The following is a 10,385-nucleotide window of genomic DNA, read 5'->3' on the forward strand; positions in this document are numbered from 1 at the left end:
AAACCTTTTCTTTTTGTTCCCTTCAGAACAAGTACAACAGAAGCAAATGTTCACAGACTCTTCTCTGACCGAGGGACATAACCACAGCAAGTGCATGTGCACACACACACTACCAGCCTCGGACTGTGACTGCCCATAAATGGTTTGGCTACCAAAGTACAGATTTCTTTTTGTTTTGTTTTGTTTTTTAAGAGATGACCGGTAAGGGGATCTTAACCCTTGACTTGGTGTTGTCAGCACCACGCTCTCCCAAGTGAGCCACGGGCCATCCCTATATGGGATCCAAACCCGTGGCCTTGGTGTTATCAGCACCGCACTCTCCCGAGTGAACCACGGGCCGGCCCTCAAAGAACAGATTTCTGATCCTTCGGGCTAACTTCGTGCCAAGGCTGGCAGGCCCTATCCTGTGAATCAGTTCTGAAAAGGCTCCTCGGCCCCTCACCTGGTTCTTCCCTCTCTAGCTGCCAGCTGCTCCCACATACAGGCTAGTGTCACATAGCCTGTCAGAGAGAAGCTGGCCTCCTAGACACATCTGAGCAATTCTAACTCTCCCGCTCATCTCCTTTAAGGCCTTCCCACTGTTTTGGTTTCCACTCAATGTCACAACTTCTTCCCCCAGCTGTGTGAGGTCTGGCTGTAGTAAGGACCTCTCCTGTAGACAAGACACTGCCCACCTGAAGAGAGTGACCCGGCCATGTAGCGTACAATGACACCTTTACTAATGAAATCAAGGGCTACCCACATAGGCCTTAGTTGGCCTGTCTGCTTCTGTTACGGACAAATAGTAGTTTCTTAATAGTGGAATATAATTGAGATTTCTGGATACTTTTTTAGGGGAAGCAAGAGATCTCATCAAATATGGCCAAAGTGTGAAACCAGAGTTTAAAGAACTGGAATAAAAGAATAGTTGGAAACTCTGCAGAGTGATAAATAAAACATTTTTAAATGAACAAGTCCACAAAAGCAAAGACTGAAACAAGAAAACACTAAAAATAAAACAAAAACCTCTTCTTTCCTCCATAACCAAGATGACTGTCCTCTACAAGTTCAGCGCTGTGGATAAGGCAGATGGGGAGGCCAAGGCAGATGTGACAAGTGAGTGGCTGTCGCCCGGAAACCTACATCTGTCCAGAGGCTTCAGTCTATGCAGTGTAACTGCCAGACGGTTGACAGAAATTAATATTAAATTCAACTGCATCAAATTGAGACTGTCTTCTTAAAAACAGAGACAATAACTAGAAGATCTAAAAGAACAAACCTTTTCAGATTTTTTTTCAGTTGTAATTCTGTTATTTTCAGTTGTGAACTCTGAAAAGAGGCCATGGGAGAATTAGCTGCATTTCTTCAAGGGATGAGAGCAAAAGGAAATTGTGGCACAACTGAGCTGCGACATAGCATGATGTCCCCCAGACCACAAGGACCCACGACCTGTGCTGAGCCAAAGCCAATATAGCCTGATCAGCCCCAGACAGTCCATCCGCTTTTCCTATCTCATCCTCACAGAGGGGAGAGAACTGACAGTGACCTATGGAGAAGGTCCTGAAGAGCCAGAGCAAACTACTAACTGCCTTGCAGCAGGGACTGTGGACTAAGAGGGACAGGAAGTGAAGACTCATTTTTTAAAAAATCTTATACTGTTTGAACTTTTAAATAATCTAATATTATACTTGGTGCTATTATTATTTTAATATCAACAACATGATGAGCATAAATCTTGAAATGAAAAGAGAGTCAATTGGTAACAAACATATGCAAAGCAGGAATTTTATCCAAGTCCAATGCATATTCAATGGACAGAATAGTAAGAATCAGTTTAGCCATTTACCAAATTAAATGGCTCAGATCCTCAGGGCTGTTTTCTCATCTGAAAAATACCACTACCACTTGCTTACAGGACTGGTTGAGATTAGACAGAATATATGTAAGACACTCAACACAGGACCAGCACTCAGCAGATGCTCAGTCAACAGCAAAAGCCACTGTAATTATTATTTCCAGACTTAAGAATTTTAAAAAACGACCAAAGAAAAACAGAGGATTCCTACGACACCCAGTACAAGCAGATCATAGACTTTCTTGAACACTAACATACAAGCAGGATTAAAAAAATGGACGGGAGATTTTTCAAAAAGGATTTTCTTGGCTGCAAAAATTATGCCAGAGGTTTTCTTTTACAAAAACTGAGTTCATGTCAAGGAGTTCAATTTACAAAAAATTAAACAATAACGCAAAATAGTATTTGTTTTACAACTCTTAAAGCATTTGTCGCGGGGGGTAACTCAAATATGAAAAACTGTTTAAATTGGGCGATACTCAGGCCAGCCCGTGGCTCACTCGGTAGAGTGCGGTGCTGATAACACCAAGGCCACGGGTTCGGATCCTATATAGGGATGGCCGGTTTGCTCACTGGCTGAGCGTGGTGCTGACAACACCAAGCCAAGGGTTGAGATCCCCTTACCGGTCATCTTTTAAAAAAAATAAAAAAATAAAAAAATAAAAATAAATTGGGCAATACTTAAAGAATAATAGCTGGAGACCTAATTAAAATAACTAATAGGAATCATACACAAACAATTCAGTTTCTAGACTCCTATAGCCATTTCAATTTCACAGACAACTGAAAAGGACGACCCCATTCTCCATAAAGCCTTACTGTTTCCTGCCTCCCACCCTTAAGCAAAATTAGTCCCCCTTACTCTGATTATATTTTCTGTGTATCCAAACCAAATTTAACCAAGGCTAAACTGTACCTTAACTTCCCCTCATTAGCTAAGATTTTCCTACTTCCTAACTTATGCAAATTTTTAAAAAATGATAAGATACTTAAATCATGCTGTGTCAAAACACAAAATTTGAGAGAATAGTTAGCACATACTGCACTATGGGAGAGGCCCGTTGTCAACAGTGGTTCCCTGGTACTTTTGCTGTAATTGTCCACAGGGCAAACAGAGGGCAAACTGGGTTGCTAGTGAGGATTACTAAAGGAAAACCCAACTTTTTGTAAGTGGGTTTGTATTTTTTCACAAATGAATTTCCCCCTCGGTCTCGTTCTCACTGCTTTTCAGCACAGCAGGACAGCAATGCTCTTTGAAGGTACACTGAGTTCAAGTGTCCTGGACCTAGCACCTGATTACAAAACCTCTGTTACCACAAAGTGAATAATTATTTATTTCTGAATGTTTGGGACCCATTTAAAAATCAGGACTAATGACAAAAACAAGTATATAGGTCAAGAATGTTTAGAAAATAATCCCTATCTTAGCTGCACTGGAAAGGGCAGTGTAAACAAGGGGATATGACATCAATTAACTCAAATATTCTTATTTATTCTGCACAAGTCATGACACAGGTTGTTCCTGGAATTCCTAAGTTAGGTACAGCAGCCTGTTCTGCAAAGTTTCCATTACAATATATGTTAGTAAAATAAAGAAATAAATAAAAGCTTTTCAAGGTAAAGAGTTGTCTTTCATCTTGATGCTGCAGAAGAACCTTGGGTGTCTGCCCAACAGAGTCAAAGAGAAGAAAAAGAAACAGATGCAGGCAATGAGAACACTATTCTGAAAAAGTCATAACCATTACCACCTTCATAATTCTCCAAGGTCCAAACCTAGTGACACCTCTGCCGCAGGCTGCCCACCCTTGCCGGCACCTGGGAAGGATGAAGAACACTTAGCCTTGAACTACACAAAGGGCAGGGTCCACTTGGAGGCCCTTTGCCTCCCTGCCTTTGTCACACTGCCCCTCCTGTCATGCCTAGATGCCCTTCCTCCCTCTAGTCCATCTGGTTTTAAACCCAGTTAAAACATTTCGAACTGTCAGCACTTCCTGATCCCTCCCTCCAATGCCCAGCAAAGTCAAATCACTCTTCTTCAGCAGCCTCAGGGTACTCTTCCTGAAGCTCTTTTATGGGAGCTTGTATTATTTTATAGTTTCTCATCTAAATGTCTGTCTCTCTCACCAACCTGCTAGACACTTGAAAGCAGAGACCTTGGCTCATTCATGTTCGTCTTGCACACAGTAGGTACATGATAAATGTTTGGGGAGGATGGATGGGTGGATGGACAGGTGGGTGGATGAAGAGGTGGTAAAGTACAGTATCCCAAAGCAGGGAGAGCTCAGTACAAAAGATATCCCTCTCTGCCTATGTACAGGGAGGAGGCAGAAATGGGAAGATGAACACAAGCCACTGCTGCTGCTGTGAGTTTTCCAAGTCAAATGATGGTGGAAAATAAAAGTCTATGTGTGTCTTTACCCAGGGATGCCAACAGCTCATAATTCATCCGCATCACATCTTGGTACAGCTCCTTCTGTCGCTTGTCTAGCATGCCCCACTCCTCCCGGGTGAAATACAACGCCACATCCTCAAACACCACTGGGAGCTCCTCAAACACCACTGGAACCTCCTCCAACAGCCCCTCTTCATAAGGGTCCTGCAACAAACAGCAGCAGTCACTCAGCATGCCCTTTGACTCAGACACCCACATGGCACTTTTGGGGGCCTTCTTAAGACCCGTTTCTCCTGGGAATCTCACCAAAAGGCCCAGATGCGCTCCAAGGCATTAATTTACCCATTGAAAGTCAAAGAATCAAATTCATGAGGCTCAGATTTAGTAGGTAAAAACTAAATGAGCCTCTGTCAGGTCCTAGGATCTGCTGGGAAGAAATAAAAACACACGAAAGAAAAGGCATCTTGGTAGAACCATGACTGCATCCTGCCTTTTAGAGCCCAAAGAGCAGTGTCTGCTACCGGTCCATGGCTACAAAGGTGACTGTCTGCCTCTAGGAGCACCTGCTAAGATTTCTCAATGGGATGGGAAGGAAGAAGTAGTCAAAGAGAACTAAAGATGTTCATAATCAGTGACTAGGCTTACAAGCATCTCACTGCTAAAAGAATTCAGAGTTTAAGAGGTGAGACCTGTTTATTAGCTTCTAATACTAAAAAACATCAGCAACATGAACATGAAGAGAACTGAACTTTGTTGTCTTTATGAATTCTGGAAAATGTCAAACTCACTGACTTGAGCCAGATTTCTTATGATGTTAGCTATGAGGAACATCTGAGCTATTCTCATTGGACTCCTGGAGGGGGTACTAAAAATGATTTGTAGTAAAATCCTACTTATATGCAATAGTTAGGAAATGCAGAAGGTTCTAGGTACTCAAAGATTTAAATTAACAATTTCCTTAGGGGTCAACTTTCCAAAGAATTAGATAATTACAAAATATACCCAAGGAAAGCACTTGAGTCATTCAGGATCCTTCTCTATAAGTCAGTGCCATCGTTATAAACGTATTACCTGATTGCAACATTCAAGAGCATCATCACATAAAATGTTCTTGTTTGAAGAGCTGTGGATGTCATCAGCAATTTCTTTTTGCTTCCAATCTGAAATGCAGTCTAGATACAAGGCAGGAATTGTTCCATTCCCCCCAGGGTCCTCCAGTTCAGTTCTTGAGCTTGGCTGGAGCTTGGCCATGTTATCAAACTCTCCCAGAGGTCCTGGGGGGTAGAATATAGGATACTCTGCAGTAAAGAGGTGCTCCGGGCTGGCCAGTGCATCTCCAGACATGTCTCTGACACTCTGGACCCGGGCGGCCCAGATGGGGTCCCGAGCCGCCAAGGCATTGACACAGAACATGTGAGCTTTGCTCTTGGCATGGTACTTGAGAGTCTCCACCTTGAATGGTCCAGTGTAACCTTCTATTAGTCTGGACCGTTTGTCCCTGACAGATGGGTATTCTCGACAAGCAGCGCAAAACAGAGCTGTCTGGTCCTCGTTCACGATCAACCATGGAAACTGTGCAAACCATGACTTCTGGATAGACCGGGGCTTCAGGGGTTTCTTGCTTCTTCCTGTCCAGACTCCCTCGACATTGCCACTCTCCATACTGAAGTGGGAAAGACAGGCTTTCTTCTGAGGTGGCAGGTACAGTCCGCTCTCCCTGGCAGGACTTTGCACACCCATTTCTTCCATGTAGCCCATCTGGTTCTTTCCTTCAGAGAAACGAAACAAATGGAATTTGCTTTGAAATCCTATAGGTAGTAATTGTAACTCACCGAGGCTCTCAGACACATTAAACGTGAAGGGCAGAAAGCACACACTCAGTCAAAATGGACACAGCCTCTACCTCAATCCTCTTCTCTCCTCAGGCACATTTTATCTAATCCAGAAGAAAATCAAAGGGATGGGCTTTAAGCAACCCCCACACCTTTTTTTAAATTTAAGGAACAGATACACCTTTGTAATGTGATATATGCAACCTGAGATATCAGCACTATCTTCAGCAGTTCCAAACTTTCCTATGGATAAGAACATTGACATACTAGAACATAGGGTTAAAAAAGAGAATTAAAACCATATAACACAACTCCTTGCTCAGCAGGAATCCCTTCTGTAGTAGGCCTAACAGAGAGGCATCTGCATTTTGCTTAAGTACCTGTAGGGCAAGAGAGCTACCTATGTCCCGGGCAGTTTTGGTCCCCAGATACTTTTCCTTAAGCTGCAATCCATCTTCCAGTCTTTCTACCTGTTGATACTGAGCCAGCCCTCAAGAGAAACTCAAGGTTAATTCATCTCTCACACCATGCCTTGGGTTGAATGTCCCCCCAAACTTAATCCCCACTGTGACTATTAAGAGGGTAGGAAATCCAGTTATGGTAATTGAAAGGTGGGGTCGTGAAGAGGTGATTGGATTGTAGGACCCTGCTGTAGTGAATGGATTAATAATGGTGGGCAGGGGCGTGGTTCTGAGGACTTTAAAAGAAGAGAATGTGAGAGGTTAGTCTCTCTCTGCTCCATCATTTTTGCAATGTGATACCTTGTTGTCACTGAAGTCACCACCAAAGAAAGCCTTCACCAGATGTGTTTCCTGGACTTTGGACTTCCTAGCCTCTGAAACTGTAAGCAATAACTTACATTTTCTTATAAACACCCACTTCTGTGTATTTTGTTATAAGCAACAGAAAAACTAATACACACCGCAACCCTTCACCTTTGACCTTCATCTTTGACAGTTATGACCTCACTAAGACTTTCCATCTTCAAGCTGAACTGGAAGTTTCTTTATTCACTACCTAGATGAAATTCAACTTAGATGACTCTGACTCCTCTGGAGTCATTTCATGACCTCACTAAGACTTTCCATCTTCAAGCTGAACTGGAAGTTCTTTATTCACTACCTAGATGAAATTCAACTTAGATGACTCTGACTCCTCTGGAGTCATTTCTTCTGCAACAACATAAGTTCAGACCCCAGAGGACAAGGCATCCACTCGCTCTAGGCCAACAGACCAGTCTACAAAACTGTAGCTAACCCCAAGAACACAAAGCTGTTAATATAGAGCCAGTAGGCTCAAAATTAAGAGCCAAGCAAGGAGAAATTAAACAAACAAATCAGTCTCTATGATACTTTACAAACTCACAAAACATTCTAGGGCTCCTTGTGGGCCATCTGAGAAAAATCACAAGGAAAGGAGAGCAAACCTTTGTAATTCAATTCATAGAGATCTTGTTTTCCACCTCCCTCTTCTCCCACAGAGGGGATGGGTTAATGCAGTCATCTTACATAATGACAAGATGCCATCTGGCCTGGCTCTAGCTAAGCCAACAGGAGAGGCTTATCCAAGGAGGAAAAGAGAGATAAATCCCTAAAACTCAGCAGACAGCAGCTCATTCATTCATTCGGTGATTATGTTTTGTGCAACTACCTTGTGCCAAGCATTGCTCTGGGCACTGGGAACACAACAGTAAACAAGGCAAAGCCATGTGTTCATGGAACTTATAATAAATAATCATAAATCAACACACTCCTGGGTAGAAATAAAATGAAGGGAGCCAAGAGGTTGGAGAAGGATGTTGGGGGAGGTGTGCATATTTAGATAAGGTGACAACTGGGGAAAGCACAGCATTTGTTGTATAAGCTGGTAGAGAACAGTGAGGACAGAGGAGAAGCCTGGAGTCCTGGTGCCCAGTGCCCGGCTCCTGGGGAGGTGTGCATATTTAGATAAGGTGACAACTGGGGAAAGCACAGCATTTGTTGTATAAGTTGGTAGAGAACAGTGAGGACAGAGGAGAAGCCTGGAGTCCTGGTGCCCAGTGCCCAGCTCCACTCCAGCTGAGCACCACCTCTGAGTGCAGGTATACACTCACCTGGGTGATGGTCCAGGAGGCTCCTCTGGCCCTGGATGTTGCCTAGCCATGGCTCTGACCCTCGACCAAACTTACAGAACAGCTCAGGGTTGGCAACAGTTGGTCCTGAGACAGAAACAGAGAAAAGCAATGTGAGGGTCTGGCTGCAGGTCACAACATCAAGGAGAGAGCTGTCTGTGACATACTCTCAGCATCACAGGATAACAGGTCCAGGAGGAAGGTCAGAATCTTGATAGTTCAGTGCAGTGGTCTAGAAACTCAGATAGCTGAGAGGCCCCTAAAAGAATGGGGACCAGGCAAAAGCAAGGAGGGGCACAGGCAAGGCTAACAAGGCACGAAAACTCTCGGTTCAGACAGAGGCTCACAAACCCAAGTGCCGAGTGGGACCAGTCTGGTAATATAACTGAGGAAACTAGGCCAGGCATGGGGGGGAGGGGCAGCCTAGAGGATGTCACCCCATGAAGGGGGTCTGCAGCCACTCAAGGCCACCACACGGGATGCACACGCAGCACTGCCACACAGTCCCATTTGTTGAAAGAAGCCAGAAATCCATATTTTTATGTGAAAACTCCCAATGGTTAAATATTGGCAACTTATTTAAATATGTTTAAGGAGCCAAACAAAAGCAGTAAAAGCCAAAAACCAAAGCAAAGCAAGGCAAAACAAAACTCCAATCTGTGAGCCAAATCTGGCCCATGAGCTGCTACTTTGCAATTTCTAGTTTAGAAAAATCAGTGGTTTTTAAACCCTTTTTAGCAGGCACAGGAAGAAGACCCACCCTGGCTACAATCCCTCTACCCACAGAAGGCTGTGATTGTGGCTCCCACTATGCCTTAGACAGGGACCAAGGTGAAATAAGAAAGGCATGGTAGACAGTCACCAAATTGCAATCAGCAAATAGTATGTATGTGTGCACATACGTGTTGAAATCCAACTACCTCTGGCCTTGGTGCAGAAGGACTACCCATAGAAGCAGAGGAAAGGGCATTCAGAAAATGGAAAAGAAAAATATCTGCATTTGTACATTTTAAACTGTTTTATTTCCTCCAATCTCTATGACAACCCTAAGAAAAAGGAAATCAAAGCTTAAACAGGCTGCACACTCTCAAGTATCCGCGGTAGAGCTGGGAGTGAGAACACATTTCCGCACTGCAAATCTGGTGCTCTATCCACCTCCGCTTACCGCCTCCAGTGTCCTATGGGCTCCACAGCTCCATAGGCTGGGCTTCCCCCTGGTACTGTGGGATATCCCGAGGCATCCAGGAGACAGACCTCAAGGTCTAGCCTTGGCATGCCACATTCCCCCCCTTCTCTAGGCCAGTTTAAGGGGAGAATTTAAGAGAAAGGGTGGTGCGTGTGTTCACATGCAATTAAGTTAGATACAGCATTGAGCGGCTAGGTGGTGTGATGATGCCTGGAAATATGATAGAATTCCAGAAAAGTCTCCAGCATGTCCTGGCCCAGATGGGGTTGGGATACTGATCTAGACTGACAGTGGTGGGGACACAGACAGGAATCCATACCCAGCGGTGCCACCAGCTTGTTGGAACCACAGATCTCCTGCTGCTGCTGACTCAGCAGCATCCACTCCTCCTGGAGCAGGTACACCGTGATGTCGTCAAACGTCACAGGAGCCTAGAAGGAAAGACGGCACTCGCTAAGTACCAATTTCTTCCTTATCCACGTTTACAACCACCCAAGGGCACCCCTACTCCAGAAATGTACCAAACTGAGGACAGGGGAGAGGGGTGGTGTTATCAATTTACACACATGACCTGCACCCCATCTTTCTCCCTGCCTGGGTGCAAATCACAGTGAGTGTGAGACTCATTCTTCTAGCAAGTGCCATACACTTAAACAAAAGTAAGCCATAGAGAAGGCTGACTCAGGAGTTCAATATCCTTTCCCTGTATGCGCTTCCGCTGCCTTCCCATTCAACCTACGACCTCTTAGCCAATGGCTCCACAACAATTTACAGCACCTCCTTTCACAAAATCTTCAACATGGTAAATCTTCACTTAGGAAGATGTATCTGATTTCTAGAAACCGTCAAAAGTCATTTAGAACTATGTCTGTGAATGAGGTCAATGATCAAAACAGGCAAAGCTCTAGAGCTCAAATTTATATCCCATGTGGCTTGTGGGGTTGGGGAGTTCTAAATTAAGATGGAAGATTATGGGGCCGGCCCGGTGGCGCAATGGATAGTGCGCCGCTTGGGAAGCGCGGCAGCGCTCC

The 10,385-nt window shown here is 44.3% G+C and overlaps 1 protein-coding gene across 1 annotated transcript in view; it reads right to left on the bottom strand.

The window, feature by feature from the left end:
* Positions 1 to 10,385, bottom strand: part of ZNF862 (zinc finger protein 862) — a 24,975-nt gene that overhangs the window by 9,026 nt on the left and 5,564 nt on the right. The window contains exons 2-5 of the mRNA XM_008584884.1: positions 9,674 to 9,785; positions 8,151 to 8,255; positions 5,298 to 5,995; positions 4,253 to 4,430 (exon numbers count right to left, since the gene is read on the bottom strand). Of these exons, the coding sequence (XP_008583106.1) occupies positions 4,253 to 4,430; positions 5,298 to 5,995; positions 8,151 to 8,255; positions 9,674 to 9,785 (1,093 nt within the window). The remainder of the gene's footprint in view (positions 1 to 4,252; positions 4,431 to 5,297; positions 5,996 to 8,150; positions 8,256 to 9,673; positions 9,786 to 10,385) is intronic.

This window comes from Galeopterus variegatus, unplaced genomic scaffold (genome assembly GCF_000696425.1).
Source record: "Galeopterus variegatus unplaced genomic scaffold, G_variegatus-3.0.2 Scaffold3398, whole genome shotgun sequence".
NCBI lineage: Eukaryota > Metazoa > Chordata > Mammalia > Dermoptera > Cynocephalidae > Galeopterus > Galeopterus variegatus.